At 33.4% G+C, this 17,359-nt stretch overlaps 1 protein-coding gene across 1 annotated transcript in view; it reads left to right on the forward strand.

Moving 5' to 3' along the window:
- CSMD3 (CUB and Sushi multiple domains 3) overlaps nucleotides 1-17,359 on the forward strand; it is a 1,276,067-nt gene that overhangs the window by 141,875 nt on the left and 1,116,833 nt on the right. Inside the window, 1 exon segment of the mRNA XM_030304305.1 lies at nucleotides 3,004-3,226. Coding sequence (XP_030160165.1) covers nucleotides 3,004-3,226 — 223 coding nt within the window.

Consider the following 17,359-nt stretch of genomic DNA (forward strand, 5'->3'; position numbering starts at 1 on the left):
ATTAAAGTACAGGCATACCATATGCCATATAGCTATGTCATCATTAAGAAAGATTGTAGAAGTATACACGTATACAATATAAGTATACTTATATTCCAGAAGATTATAAGTGATACTGTATAGATATAAACAAAAAGATTCAGAAAATTATGCAGAATATGACTGACTCAATTTGTTATATATATATGGCATAGAAATATGCATATATCTGCATTTGCCCAGAAATGGTCTAGAAAGATACACACTAAGCTGATTTGGGGGGGGGGGAGGGTGGAAATTATAAACATATTGTTGGGAAATGCACTTCATTATTCTGAATCATGTGGTGTTTAATCAAACGTAGAAACAAAAATAAAAATAAAATGAAGAACACAGATAAAAATTAAAAATAGGTGTAATTCTTAATTTGCCTCAAGAAAAGGAAAGGAAAGGAACTGAAATGTATGAATCAGCAGGGACTTGGAAAATTAGTGGACAAAGCTGAGCATGTTATTTCAGGACATATGTCCTTTTTCTAAAACCATCAGGGTTATGGGGCTTGAGAATATATAAAACAGCCCATAGATCAGATTGTAGCTAAAGGGATTCATGCTTGCATTTAGTTATGAAGTTCAAATTGGAAGCTGTTCAGGCAGAAAACTAATAGAAATGGGTGATAGCTAATTAACCTAAGGCTTCAAAGTAATTGCTCTGCAAGAAGCAATTTAGAAGGGACCTTTCTCCTTTTTTTTTTTTTTTTTTTTGTTTGTTTTTGAAAATCATAAAATGCCCTATTTGACTTTTGGTGCATGAGCAAAAATATATGTATACACACAAATACTGATTTTTTAAAAACCTCTACCTTATCCAACTTCTTTTAAAAGTCAAAAAAAAAATCCCAAGAACAGTACTTTGTATCAATACTGAATATTCCAGGTTTAAGACTTAGCCATGAATGGAGATAATCAGAGTAGATTCCTGAAGTAAATACGGGTAGGAGGATAGAGTTATACTGATTAATCCCTCCCTGAGCCTCACCACTAGAAGTCAGTAGAACCAGCTACTCTAAAGCGTACTTGTTTGGTACAGAAGTAGATCCCCTAGCAAAAGCAAGGTGCACTTGTGAAAAGACTGAGGAACGGGGTGCCTAGGTGGCTCAGTCGACTGAATGTTTAACTCTTGATTTCGGATCATCTCATGATCTCATGGTTTGTGGTTTTCAGCCCCATGTTGCTCTGTTCTGACAGCACAGAGCCTATTTGGCATTCTCTGTCTCCCTTTTTCCGCCCCTCCCCTGCTGACTCTTTCTCTCTCAAAATAAATAAGTAAACATTAAAAAAAACTCAAGAGAAAAAAAAGTGAGGAATGAATGTACACCATCCCAAATCAGTCCCTGTCTGCCACAATCTACAACTCTGGCTTCCTATCTTTCATGCGTGTTTCCTCTTATTTTTCAAAAATATCCAGACCTGTATATCATATACTCTTTCCTTCTCAGAGAGAGGAGCCCCAAATTTCCTGTATTTCTATATACAGTTCCAAATACATACACTTTGGGTACTACAGTGTTCTCTCCCCCAAATTAGCTCAGTGTCTTGGACTTACAGCTTCATGGCACATAAGCTTCATGTACAACCCACAGATTTGGAAATGACATCAAAGCAAAGAATTCTTATCAGAACTTCTGCAACCATGGATCCAAGCTTTAATCGACTGAAGACTAGTCTAGATTCATTCTGGGGCCATCTTGTGCTAGCATTGTATAAATTTTAGAGTTAAACATTACCCAATATGACTACAGACTAGTACATATTCATAATTTCTTGAGAAACATATTCAGTTTTCTAGGTGTCTCCAAGAGTCAAGTTGTCAAAAATTTATATCTTCCATAAAATTAGAACTCCTATAGAATTATAGAAGTTTTTAAGATGGCTGCTGTCTGTTGCCCAGGATTCAAATTTTCAATATATTTTCTCCCCAACATTAGGTTTCACTCAGATACGGTTAGCTAAGGATTGTGTTTAAACTTGAGCCAGCTATGCTGGTCAAAGATTGAATGATTACATAAAGTGTTTTTTTTAGATCTGAACCATTTATCTTCCTGGTACAAGGGTGGGAAGGATTTTCCTAAGGCACACTGACTACATGCTAGAGATATGGACAGAAAAAAGCATGCTGGGGCACCTGGGTGGCTCAGTTGATCAAGTGTCCAACTTTGGCTCAAATCATGATACTGCGGTTCCTGAGTTCAAGCCCCACATCAGGCTCTCTGTTAGCACAAAGCCCGCTGAAGATCCTTTGCCCCCCACTTCTCTGCCCCTCTTCCAATCTCTCTCTCGCAAAAATAAATAAACATTAAAAAAAAAAAAACTTAGCATGCTACACCAAGAAAAAGTGAAGTTAATTTTTTTTTAACGTTTATTTGTTTTTGAGACAGAGAAAGAGCACGAACGGGGGAGGGTCAGAGAGAGGGAGACACAGAATCCGAAACAGGCTCCAGGCTCCGAGCTGTCAGCACAGAGCCCGACGCGGGGCTCGAACTCACGGACTGTGAGATCGTGACCTGAGCCGAAGTCGGCCGCTCAACCGACTGAGCCACCCAGGCACCCCAAAGTGGAGTTAATTTTTAAGACCCAAAATGCATGCTAAAATCATTAAATTTTTAACGTTGTTTATAGTTTTCTAAAATTAGACTGGAAACTACTTCAGGGAAGGTATCATGTTCAAGACTTTGTCTGTTGGATCATGAAATGGATAATGATGTGTGGAGAATTTTACTTCATTGACTGGTTTATAATTACTAGCCACAAGATGCATGATAAATGGCAAATTTTCTAATATTTTGTTTGTTATGTCTTATCTTTTAAAAAAATAAAATTAGGTAATTCACCTAGCTCTTGCCATTTACAAAATTATGGTAACATAGGTCTTGGAAAAACAAAAGGCTTTTTCAAAATTATCTATCTCCTGAATTGTTTGTGCTTTATATAATATTAATATCTGTTTATTTGTCTTTTGTTGCAGGATTTATTTATACATGTGGTGGAACTTTAAAAGGACTTAATGGCACTATAGAAAGCCCTGGTTTTCCATATGGATATCCAAATGGTGCAAACTGTACATGGGTAATAATAGCAGAAGAACGAAATAGAATACAAATTGTTTTTCAGTCATTTGCTCTAGAAGAAGAATATGACTACTTATCCTTATATGATGGACATCCTCATCCTACAAACTTTAGGACAAGGTTAGTGTGATTTGAATGGAAGAATGGAGGGAAAATATGTTATGGGTAAAATGTTATTTCACACAGGGTGCTTAACATTTGTGGTACAATTGTATGAAAGTCATATTCACTATTTAATTATTGTTAATTTGGAAATATATCATCTCATGAACAAATTAGTTCAGTGTCTCTGACTTCATAATACTATATTAATATTATCTCTCAAAAAAGTGAATGTAAATTGAATTGTGACCTTTTTAGATTGGTTAAAGGTATTTTACTTTTGTTAAGTGCTTATTTTCAGGTGTCATTACTTATGGGCATAATTTTTGATAAAAGTGAAAGCATACCATGTAATGTGGCTACCCAATTTTAATATACAATATGCAGAAATACTTAAAAATTAATATTCATATAAATACATTAATTTTATAAAATATGTATGTTTATAAAATCTAAATATCTGAAAATTCGACCCTTTAATGTCACCAACTGGGAAATTTACATTTGTCCATACAAAGGAAATTATTTATTTATAAGCTACTCGATAAAACAGGTGTGGACATTAGCTGGCACCCTGTCATTTAAGTGATTCTTCAAAATTTCTTTTTGAAAAATAGAGTATCTAAATATGTGAGAAATTTTTGCTGTCTTAGCAAAAACTCCTTTTAAATATAGATCAACTCTAATTCAACCAAGTTCAAACTACCAGATATTACATATCTCTTCTAGTCCTAGATTTTAACTAATGTGTGTAATTATGTTTAACTGTAGTAAACTGTTTTTGAACTTCTAATCCAAAATAATCTAAGTCAATAAACTCTAAGATTAAAGAGTCTTTACATACTTGGCTATGTTTGCACTCAGGATGATAGTTAAAAATGCCTCAGTTGTTTCAAACAGCATGACTATGCAAAGAAAAGGTCACTAAATTGGTTACTGATGAGGGTTTTGTTTGTTTGTTTTTTTCTATACATCCATTTACTGAGTATTTCCAATTTCTTCTTCCCTTTACACAAAGTCTTTTAATATCTGTTTAAGAATATACAGAAAAGCTGACATGTCTCACAGAGTTATTTCATCATCATGGCCAATATCATTAAAAACGCAATGCCTTCTGTTAATGACACAGCACTGAGTCACAATAGAAAGACAGCACTATGTACACTAGAGAGTGTGTGGGTGAGGCGGGTAGGTATCTGCTGTCATCTATATACATCCAATCAGATTACAGGCTAAAAGAGAGTAACAAAGGTAATTCTTAGAGTTTCCAGCCTGCTAAAATGATGTATATAAAAATAAAATGACAAAGACTTGTGTATATTTTTTTACAGCAGCAGCATGTAATATATAATTGGTGTAAATATAAACAAGAAATGAAACGCTCAATGCTATCTGGTAGTTTCTAACTATAAAATCGCTGATAGTATGGTTTGCCTAAGTGTCTATTCTCTCCAGATTCCCTTGAAAATGAGAAAACACATTTTTATTTTATCTCTGCTCCTTTTTTTAAAAGAAATAATTGTGGCCTCTGGGAAGTTAAAAGACCTTGTCAGATGGGGAAAATCAGTTTTTTTCTTCTCATTCATTTTTTCCCAATTTGTAAATGGGAATAATAGCATTTAATTTGCAGAGATTCTATGTGTACTACAATGTAATGAATGCTCTGTAAGTCTAACCCTTAGTATTTATTAAGTACCCGTACCAGACATTACTAAGTATTTTGTATTCATTATATTATTTAACTTCTCAAACAATGTGAAAAGATTCCTATCATCAATGTTTTACAATTAGGAAAATGAGTCTTACATTACTTGCCCAAGGTTAATTGTTGAAAGTAGCAAGAGGGAGGATCATCACTATAACCCAGAATTGTCTCAGTTCAGAGCTTAAGCTTGTTAAAAAAAGAAACAAAATTAAAATATATAATTCACAAATAATATATATAATTTCCATGGTTTATGTATTGATATAAAGTCTATTTTTCCTTTGACAAAATTTAACAAATAAGATAAATAATAAAAACCAATATTTTTAAACATACATAACATATAAAGATATAAACCAAAAAATAAATTACAAACTTATTCATGGTATTTGTTTTATAGATTCTCCTCTAATATGTACTCTACACCATTTTGCTCACAGTTGGATGCATAATGCATCCACTGGTGTTCATGCTTAAACCTAATGTTACAGGTGATTTTAAATAGCAAGACTAGGGAGAAAAAAAACCAGTGTGTAACCTACAACATCTTCCAGACTGTTTATATACAATGTCTGCTGTTTGATTAGAAGCTGAAACTGCTGCTGGCAGTTTGATTTATTTTTGTGTCTGTCTGTTTCACTCACGTTTTCTTGCTTTTTGTTTCTCTCCGTTCTCACTTAATACATGCCATTAGGGTATGTCTGCTGTTCTCTATCTTTCGGAAATTGATACTTATATTTTGTTATTTTCCATGAGCTCCAATAGATATTTTGTAATGGCTTGTTATACTTGCCTTGCAATAACGCAGAAAAGATGGTTTGTAGGTCTTGTCATTCTTGCTTGTATAAATAGAGAGACACATTGGATTTGACAAACACAATTTCATACATTCAAAATATTATCTAACACTCCAACTTTTGATGATCCTGTTTGTTATCCTGTGAATTTTTAATTTATTAAATAAAAATTGATATTGCAGGCTAAATGTAGTACTTGAAGCAACACACCATTAGAGAATTTCTTCATAGGTCTCCATTAAGAGGCTGGTGCATTTGAAACAATTTGGTTTACTTGATGCATGAAAGTAATTCTCAGCTTTCTTTACTTTTTATGTGAATACCGTATTTTCTAAATAAGAAAATTATGCCAAAAATTTAAAAAATCATTTTAATCCTATGAGATGTATTTATATATTCAGGGTCATCCTACTTATGCTATTTATGTCCTTATTCAATCTCCCTACATTAAAATACATACAACTTCACATGTGACTAGAATTTTTGTTAGCATCAAATTATCAGATGCTTATATTTAATTATACTATAATTCATTTAATTATTCTCCTACTACAAGATATGTTTTTTTTTCTTTCATAAGTAATTCAGATAACAGCATTAGCTTTAACTGAGATAACAACCTCATATCACCATCCCTAGGTAAAAAGTATTACAGAAAAACAGCATTTCGTTCCAACCTCAGTTGTAGAAAGTGACATGAAGAATGCAGGGACCAGTCAACAGACAACATAGGTCACATTGTCAAAATGCTCCTATTCACACTTTTTATTTTACTGTTAAAAACAAAGTTAAGTTTTGGGATGACTGGATGGCTCAGTGGATTAAGTGCCCGACTCTTGGTTTTGGCTCAGCTCGTGATCTCACGGTTTATGAGTTCAACCCCACATTGGGCTCTGAACTGACAACATGGAGCCTGCTTGGAATTCTTTCTCTTCCTCTCTCTCAGCCCCTCCTCCTCCTCCTCCTCTCTCTTTCTCTCTTCAAAAATAAATAAACATTAAAAAGTTAAGTTTTAAAAATGCTTAATTTTCTAAATAAATAACTTCTAAAGTCATTGAAAAAAGGAGGTAGTTATCATAAAGTCATAGTCATAGTGTAGAAATGCCCACGACATGAATTTTATCTTCTTAAATTACAAGAATTTTCATGAATGCTAATAATGTTAAAAGTAAAAGGTATATATAATTCAGGTAAGTGTGAACATATAAAAACTCTTACTGGGGAAGGTAGGCGGTAAATATAAACAACTGCTGTACAGTAACAGAAGTCCAGCTGAGGGGGAGAGGTAGTGTTGGGAGAGTTGACTTCAATTTTTTCCAGTTTAATGGAAATAACTGACATATAACATCTTGTAAGATTAAGGTGTACAACATGATAATTTGAGATATATATAGATATAAATATATATAGGTATAGATATAGATATAGATATAATATATAGATATAGGTATAGATAAAGATATAGATATATAGATATATAGTGAAATGATTACCACTATAAGGTTAACACCTCTATCATCTCACATAATTACCGTGTGTGGTGAGAATATTTATGATTTGTTCTCTTAGCAAATGTCAAGTATATAAATGCACTACTGTTAACTATAATCGACATGATATACATTAGATGCCCAGGACTTTTCATCTTATAACTGTTAACTTGTAACGTTTGACCAAAATCTTCACATTTTCCCAACCCCCATCCCTGGAAACATTTTACTCTATTTCTCTGAGTTTGGCTTTTTTAGAATTCACATATAAGTGATATTGTATAGTATTAATGGTGGACTTCTCATCCATCCTTGGATGCTTAGGTTGTTTCCACCTCTTAACTATTGTAAATAAAGCTGCAATGAATATGATAATGTAATCTTTTCAAGATAGTGACTTCATTTCCTTTGGACATGTATCTAGAAGTGGAAAATTAGATCACATGGTAGTTCTATTTTGAATTTTTTGAAGAACATCCATGGTGTTTTCCATAGTGGCTGAACAAATTTACATTTCCACCAACAGTGCCCAAGTATTCCCTTTCTTTGGCATCCTCACTAACACTTGTTATCTCTTGTCTTTTTTGATAATAATCATTTCAACAGGTGTGAGGTGATATTTCATTGTAGTTTTGATTTGCATTTCTCTGATGATTTAGTGATATCAAGTAACTTTTCATTTATCTATAGAGCACTGTGTGACTTGTTTGACAAATTGTTTATTCAAGTCATCTGCCCATTTTTTTTTGTCCACACACTGCCCAATGAAGGGCTCAAACCCACAAACCCTGAGATCATGACCTTAGCCGAAGTCAAAGGCTCAACAGACTGAGCCACCCAGGCACCCCTCCTCTGACCGTTTTTGATCGGATTATTTGGGAATAAGAAAGGGATTTAATTCATCCTTTTGCATATGTTTATCCAGTTTCCCTAGAACAGTTTATTAAAGAGACTATCTTTTCCCCATTGGTTATTTTTGGCTCACTTACCAGTATTACTTGGTTGTGTGTGGGGGTTGGTTTCTTCCTTGACTCTCTAATTCTATTCCATTGGTCTATGTGTCTGTTTTTTGTTTGTGTGTGTGTGTGTGTGTGTGTGTGTGTGTGTGTGTGTGTGTGTTTGTTTTGTTTTTGCCAGTTCCGTATTGTTTTAGTGACTGTAGCTTTGCAAGTTCAAAATCTGGAAGCTTAAGCTTTATTCTTCTTATAGTTCTTACTGGTTGCTTTGGCAATTCAGGGTCTTTTGTGGGTTACACATTGAAGATTTTTTTTCCTATTTCTCTGAAAAATGCCATTGGAATTTTGAGAAGGAAGAACTCTGGGTATTATGGACATTTTAATAATACCAATTCTTCTGATCCACGAACAAGGGATAGCTTTCCAATTATTTGTATCTTCTATAATTTTTCTTTTCATCAAAGTTATAGTTTTTGTGTACAAGTATTTCACTTCCTTGGTTAAATTGGTTCCAAAGTATTTTACTGTTTTTGATGCTAGGGTAAAGATATTGTTTCCTTTATTGCTTTTTCATAGAGTTCATTTTTAGGGTATAAATAAGCAACTGACTTTTTATTTTGTTATCTGAAACATTACTGAATTAGTTTATTAGTTCTAACAGGGTGATGGGGTCTATAGGATTTTCGGTTTATAAGATCATTATCATATGCAAAGACAGGTTTACATTTTCCTTCCATATTTGGATGCCTTTTATTTATGTTTCTTACCTTATTGCTCCATCTAGGACTTCCAATATTATATTGAATACAAGTGGTGAGAGTGGACAACCTTGTTTTGTTCACAACTTAGAGGAAAACTTTTCAACTTTTCATCGTTGAGTATGACGTTAGCTGTGGGGTTGTCCTTTATTATTTGAGTTATGTCTATTCTATGTTTATATCTAATTTGTTAATAATGTTTCATGGAGTACATGTTAAATTTTGTCAAATGGATTTTTCTTTATCTACTGAAATGATTATAAATTTTTATCTTTCATGATATTAATGTGGTGTATCACACTGATTAATTTCTATATACGAAAATACCTTTGCATCCCAGGGATAAATCATGGTGTATAATCCTTTTAATGTGCCTTTGAATTTAGTTTGCTAAATTGCTATTTTGTTGAGATTTTTGCATCTATATTCATCAGGGTTATTGGCCTGTAGTTTTCTTTTCTTATGGTATCCTTATCTGGCTTTGATAGCAGAGTAATGGTGGCCTCATAAAATCTGGAAGTGTTCCCTCCTCTTCAAATTTTTGGAAGAGTATAAAAGGTTTTGCTTTAATTCTTAATATGCTTGGTAGATTTCACCAGTGAAACCATCCCGTTATGGGCTTTTATTTGTTCAGAAATTTTATTCTAGGTTATCCAATTATTTGGGGAATAATGGTTCATAATAGTTTCTTACAATCTTTAGAATTTCTGTGGTATTGATTATAATGTTTCCTTATTCATTTCTGATTTATTTGAATTTTTGCTTTTTTTTTCTTAGTCCAACTAAAGTTTTGTCAATTCTGTTTATCTTTTCAGAAAACCTAAGTTTTATTCTAAGTTTTGTTGATCTTTTCTGTTGTGCTTCTAGTCTCTATTTCATTTTTAATGTTTATTTCTTTATTTTGAGAGAGTGAGTGAGTGAGTTTCAGCAAGGAAGGGGTAGTGGGAGAAGGAGAAGAGAATCCCAAGCAGGCTCCACTCAGCACAGAGCATAATGTGGTACCTGATCCCATGAACCATGTGATCATGACACGAGCTGAAATCAAGAGTCAGAAGCTCAACCCACTGAGCCACCCAGGAGCCCTTCATTTATTTATCTTATGAAATTTGTTATTTTCTTCCTTCTGATAGTCTTTGGGCTTGCTTTGTTTTTCTTCTTCTAGTTCCTTGAGATGTAAATTTAGGTTGTTTATATGAGATCTTCTTTCTTAATGTAGGCATTTGTCACTACGACTTCCTCTTAGAACTGCTTATGCTTTAGCTCATAAGTTTTGGTATACTATGATTCCATTTTTGTTTCAAGATTTTTTAAATTTCCCTTTTGATTTCTTCCTGACCCATCAATTTTTCAGGAGTGCGCTACACATATTTGTAAATTTTCCAGCATTGCTCCCGTTATTGAATTCTAGTTTCATATTATTTTATTTGAAAAACATACTTAATATGATCTTCATGTTTTTTTAATTTATTGACTTGTTTTGTGACTTAACCTATTATCTGTCTTAGAGAATATCTCATGTGTGCTTGAGAAGAATGTGTATTCTGCCATTGGATGGAGTGTTCTCTGTATGTCTGTTTGCTCCATTTGATCTAAAGTATAGGTCAAGTCCAGTATTTCCTTAATGTTTTTCTGTCTGAATATCTATTGTTGAAAGTGAGTAATGAAGTCTCCTACTATTATTGTGTTGTAGTGTATGTCTCCTTTTAGATCTGTTATATTTGCTTAATATATTTAGGTACTCAGAGATTGTGTATATATTTACCATTGTTATATGTTCTTGATGTATTTACTCTTTTATCATTATAAATGACCTTGTTTGCCTCGTACTACAGTTTTGACTTAACCTCTATTTTATCTAATATAAAAATAGCTAACCTTGGTCTCTTTTGGTTTCCATTCCCAGAGAATACTTTTTTCTATTGCTTCGCCTTAAGTTTATGTGTATTTTTAAACTGAGTATATCTGTTGTAGTCAGCATACAGTTGGGTCTTCTTTTTTACACATTCAGCTATTCTATGCCTTGTGCTTTGAGAATTTAATCCATTATTTAAAATAATTGTTGGTAGCAAAGTACTTAGGACTGTTGTTTTGTTAACTGTTACTGACTTTTTTGTAATTCCTTTGATCCTCTCTCTTTTGTCTTCCTTCGTGAATTGAAAATTTTCCATAGTGGTATGTTTTGATTCCCTTCTCTTTATCTTTAGTGTATCTACTGTAGGTTTTTGCTTTGTGATTAATTACTATGTGGCTTACTTAAAATATCTTATACACACAGTAGTGTATTTTATGCTAATGACAACTTCAGTTGCATATAAAAACTCTATCCTTTCAATCCCCTCCCTAGCGTTTTATATTTTTGATGTCGCAAGTCCCCCCTGCTCCTGGGCACACACACACAAACCACAGGGAGTAGCAGAGGTGTTAATATTACATATCCATTAACAAATTATTGCAACTATATTTATTTGTAATACTTTGGTCCGTTACCTTTTACTACAGTTAACTCTTAATTAGAGATGAGAATTAAGTCTTTACACTGGTAAAACCATTTTACAATATTAAAGTATTATAAATTTAACTATATATTTATGTTTTGCAGAATGTTGTGCATTTTTGTAATTCTTCATGTTACTAATTAGCATCCTTTCATTTCAGTTTGAAGAACTCTTTTCAGAACTCCTTGTAAGCCAGGTGTAGTGGTAAACATCTCAGGTTTTGTTTCCTTGGGGACATCTTTATGTCCCTTTATCTGAAAGATAACTGCCTAGTATAGTATTCTTGGGTTAGCAGGGTTTTTTGGTTTTGTTTTTGTTCTGTTTTGTTTTCTTTCAGCACTTTGCATTTATCATTCCACTCTCTCCTGGTCTTCGAGACTTCTGCTGTGTAATCTACTGATAGCTTTATGTGGGTATCCTTTAAAAAATTTTTTTAATGTTTATTTATTTTTGAGACAGGGAGAGACAGAGTATGAGCAGGGGAGGAGCAGAGAGACAGGGAGACAGAATCCAAAGCAAGCTCCAGGCTCTGAGCTGTCAGCGCAGAGCCAGATACGGGGCTCGAACTCACGAGCTGCAAGACATGACCTGAGCCGAAGTCGGACGCTTAACCGACTGAGCCACCCAGGCACCCCAATGTGGGTATCCTTTTGTATGAGGATATTTTTTATTTGCTGCTTTAAAATTCCTTTTCTTTGATTTATACAGTTTTATTCTGTGTCTCAGAGAAACGCTGTTTGAGGTTGAAATTTTGAGAGTACCTATTAGCTTCATGAACTTGGGTGTCAAAATTTCTCCTCAGATTTGGGAAGTTCTCAGCCAGTACTTCTTTAAATAAGCCATTTCCTTGGGCGCCTGAATGGCTCAGTCATTTAAGTGTCCAACTTCAGCTTAGGTCATGATCTCATGGTTCATGGGTTCGAGCCCTGTGTTGGACTCTACGCTGACAGTTTCAGAGCCTGGAGCCTGCTTCAGATTCTGTGTCTCCCTCTCTCTCTGCCACTCCCCTGTTCGCACTCTCTCTCTCTCTCTCTCTCAAAAATAAATAAAACATTTAAAAAATTAAAAAATAATATTTAAATAAGTTTTTCCTCCTTTTTTCCTTTTTTCTTTTCGAGATATATATATATATAGGCTTTCTTCACTCATTTCATTCTTTTTTCTTTGTTCTTCGCTGGATAATTTCAAAGGACCTGTCTTCTACATCAGAGGTTCTTTCTTCTGCTTGGTCCATTCCTTCTAATGTTCTCAACTGCATTTGTTTTCCTACTCTTCTTGTTCCCTCTTGTGGTGAAATTCTTATTCTTGTGTACCTTCTCTCAATTTTTCAAAGCAAGGCCAGGTGATGAGAGCCTCACTTTTGCTTTCTGCAGGTTGGGGCTAAGTGCTCATTTTAATAATTTCTCCTAGGCCTGAAAGGAAGGCAGCTTCCTGCATATATTCACTAGCCATATGCAAAGACTTGCCCTCAGTGCCATCAGAAGCACATACAGAGAATTTATCATGGTTTGTGGGTCAGTTTGGTGGAGGTGTGAGGAATGCTGCAGGTGCACAGGTCAGGTGGAACATCTGTAGGTGAGGCATCCTGAGAAGCTCATGGGAAGGTTTCCTGATGGAGTCCATGATGCAATAAGTAGACTCTACATACCTCTGTGGCCTCTGAGAGCCATATCTTCCAAGCTCCCAGCTGATCTATCCCCAAATATTCTGGGGACATCTGGGCTTTCACTCACATATTCTCACTTCCCCCATGAAAGAAATCAAAGGCTGAGAAGGCTCAGCTGTGTTATCTTCAGGAAAGAATAACACAGATAACGTGAAACTATTCCTGTTATCATCTTTAATGCATCCAATCTTAATTTTTTTTGCTTCAGTGATGTGCTGGAACACCTCTGCTAGATTCTTGGACTTCTACAAATGGTCTCTCATCCTTGGATAATTATCTATATCAGTGTTCTTTAGGGGAAGAGAGTAGAAAAATTTTATACCACCATGATGATGTCACTCAAATTTGCCATTCTAAATGGCAGGGTCAAGTTGAATGGAATCAGAGAGAGCTGGGAAGAGATGATGGAAGTGACAGATTTCCAAGGAAAAAGAACAACAAGTGCAATATCCTAATTCTGGATCATGCGTGTGAAGATGAGTACACAATGAGGCCTGAGAAGTGATGTAATAGGGCAAGGCCACTAGAGTCTGGCAGACCACTGTAAAGACTGTTTTTTGTTGTTTTGTTTTGGTTTGGTTTGGTTTTTTGGGTTTTGAGTGAACTAAAGGCCATCAGAAAGTTTTAAGTATTGATGTGACATGATGTAACTTGGGCCATCACCAACATAGTCAGTTTTGTACACTGCACAAAGTTGTCAGGCCTTGGAGCCAGCAATCCAGCCTGTGTTACTTCAGCCAAGGTCATGCGTCTACCGCAACCCAGGGTACTGTGTCAGTGTGGGGAAAGAAGACATATTTTACAATACATTCATAATAAGGGGGACCTTTTGCAATTTTTTCCAACCAGTAAAGTCACCTTTTTGTAATTACCACAAACCATGACCCTGTTATATTTTATAATCTGAAATGATCACTTTAAGCTGCTCTGTGGAAACCACACTGTCTACAACTAACAAAAAGTTACTGGTTTTTGATATAGTGAATTCTGTGAAATAAGTAGGTATCACATGAATAATGAGTTACATAATATGCAACACTATTATACGCAACTCTATTCCATCCCATTTTAAGAAAAAATTATTTTACTTAAAATAGTGATGTTTTTTATATTTAAAAGGAGTGAAGAATACAAAAACTATTGAGAAAATTAAAATAGATAACAGTATAACTACTCAAAATGTATTTTTATGAATAATTTTTGAAGTGAATTATTTAAATTCTTGTGAAATGGAAAATTCTCAATATCTGAAAATTTTCCTGAACCTTAATGACATACAAATCTTTTATATCTCTGATATGCTGCTACCAGCACTTTAACAGGTAAACACACATCAGCATAACATAAAACTCCAATCAGAGAATGATACATCATCACCACAGAAATGTTGGGGTGGCTTAATAATAATAGATAATATTCACATTGTCAATAATTCAAAGGAAGAAAGATGTAATTAGCTTTTATAGGAGCCAAAATCATATGAAATTTTTGACAGTGTAGGTTTGATAGTACTCTTATAACAAAACCAAAGAGATGATCCCAAAATATAATATAGAATATCTCTTAATCTCTTAAATAACATTGTGCATTAGTGTTACTTAACTTTGCTGTGCATTAGTCCTCATGGCTAACTTCAGCTGCTCCTTAAAGAGGGCATATAGATGGTCAGTTTTGCTTATATGGTTTTAAGGACAATATAATTATAACTTCTTTGCCATTAAAATCAGAGAAAAGGGAAGTCTAAGCTATAATTACAACTGAGGAGGATAAATTATCAAAAATCAAATGATATAAACATACAGAAATATGTATGAAACTACTGAAAAAAGATACCAAATTTGGGGCGCCTGGGTGGCGCAGTCGGTTAAGCGTCCGACTTCAGCCAGGTCACGATCTCACTGTCCGTGAGTTCGAGCCCCGCATCAGGCTCTGGGCTGATGGCTCAGAGCCTGGAGCCTGTTTCCGATTCTGTGTCTCCCTCTCTCTCTGACCCTCCCCCGTTCATGCTCTGTCTCTCTCTGTCCCAAAAATAAATAAACGTTGAAAAAAAAAATAAAAAAAAAAAAGATACCAAATTTTAATTGATTATAAATCTTATGATTGTATATATAGAAAATTTAGATAATTTACTGGAAATATACAAAGAAAATTAAGTGTGTTGATTAGAGTCACTATCTCATCAACCATCATTTAGAAAACTCACAAATATATTACAAATAGCAGCAAAATTAGTGAAATGTTGATATGAACTCAATGTTATGCAGAACATTTAATGATAAAAAATTTTGTATTCTAGTGCTAAAAGCCACTAGTGGAAAATGGATAGCCACACTATATTCATGGGAACAAAGATTAAATTTTGAAATAAAAAAAGAGACTACATTTTGTAAAGCTCTTATTCTTTGAAGTTATAATACAATTTCATTCAAAATTCCTAGTGTATGTTGGTTTGCTTGAAAAAAATGATATATGAGTTCATCAATCACATGAATAACCAGGAAAATATTTAAATATAGGAATAGAAAGTTTAAACTAAACTGTAAAATAAAAATGTATAACAATAATTAAAGGATATAGTATTGGCTGATTTAAGAGTAGAAAGAATTTGGAACAAACTTTATATCAACTCAGCCAAACAAAAGATGAAATATAGAAGCTATTGAGGGAAGAGAGAGGTTTCCTGTTATTATAAAACTTAATAAAAACTAAAGAGATTACAAGATGTGATAACATGAATAAATACATTTTCTATGATCACAATATAATTCAAAGAAAATAAATATTTAATTATCATGGAACACAAGTTTCAAGATGTATAAGATACAAAGTCTTGATGTACTTAAATAACTTTTAAAAATATGAAAATTACAGTCATATAAATGTAAATGTGCAAAAATATATGCACAGGGAGTTTACAAAATGTAAACTTTTTACAAAATGAAAAATGTTAAATCACTAATATAAAATAAGAAACTAGTAAAAATAAAAAAACAAAAGTAGGTAGCAATGTAATATTTTTCAAGTATAAAACTAAGACCTAAACAACTGTAAACAGCATTGGTGAAGATATTTAGGTACTTTCCTGCATGAGTAGTGGTAATATCAGTCTATAAACTGTTTCTGAAAGACAACAGCATTAGGTTGTCCTGCATTAGGTATCCAGGAGTTTATCATAAATAAATTACATTATTCATAAATAATAATTATTAACTATAATATGAATAAATAAATAAAATAAACACCTCACTCCCCAAATTACATACAGATTTTTGTTTGCTGCTTTGTTTAAATAACAAAATCATGAATGTCTTATTATAGAGAATGATTAATAACCACGGGACAAAATGTAGCAATTAGATACCAAATCTTATATGAATTTTTTATGGGTGGAAAAGGGTTCGCAATATATTACTGTATAGAATAAAAATAAAGACCACAAAACAGCATGTATAATAATAAAAGATAGCTTGTGCATTTATATCTGTTTGTTTATTTATCAACTGGGAAAGATTTACACCAAAATGACATTAGTGATTCTCTCATGGTAATGGGGTGTGATGAGTTTTTCCCTTTTTTTACTAGTCTTTGATTTATAAGATTTTTACCGTGAATACCCACAGGCCATAGAAAAAAACTAGTTTTTTCTGGTTCCTTTATCTCTTCCAAATTTCAAGAATATTTTTCTGATATGTATTACTTAGTGATTTAGGATTTAAATTTTAAACTGTAAGAGAACATCATTATGAAAATAAATATTGCCTATGTCCATTCTCAGCAAATTAAATATTCAGATAATCAAAACCATATCATAAAAATTCATTTTTGAAATTTTCAAATTCACCAAGTTACACACTTGATAATATAAAGGGATTGTGAAGAACAAAAGTCTTTTTTAAAGTTAAACAATGTGACATCTAAATAATTACGTGAGTCTGTCAAAATCATTTCATTTTTTCTAAACAATTCTTTTATTTCTCAGATAGTGGTCCTAAACCAATAGAGAAAAACTTAAAGCATATATATTTACATATGCACATCTTGTTCTCATTGTTGACTAAATAGAATGAGAATTTTGAATTAAGTTAATATATGTTAGAATCAAAACTTTATTCATCATTGGGTCATACATTTTCTACAGCTCAATATTCAGATCTCAAGTGTACAATTATGTTTTGGTGAAACAGTCATAAACTCAGGTAATCCACATCTCTATTAACATACATGTTTTCATCATCCCAGAAAGTCCTACTGTATTCCTTTCCAGTCAATCCCTACACCTTCCCA

Source organism: Lynx canadensis, chromosome F2, assembly GCF_007474595.2.
Source record: "Lynx canadensis isolate LIC74 chromosome F2, mLynCan4.pri.v2, whole genome shotgun sequence".
NCBI classification, from domain to species: domain Eukaryota; kingdom Metazoa; phylum Chordata; class Mammalia; order Carnivora; family Felidae; genus Lynx; species Lynx canadensis.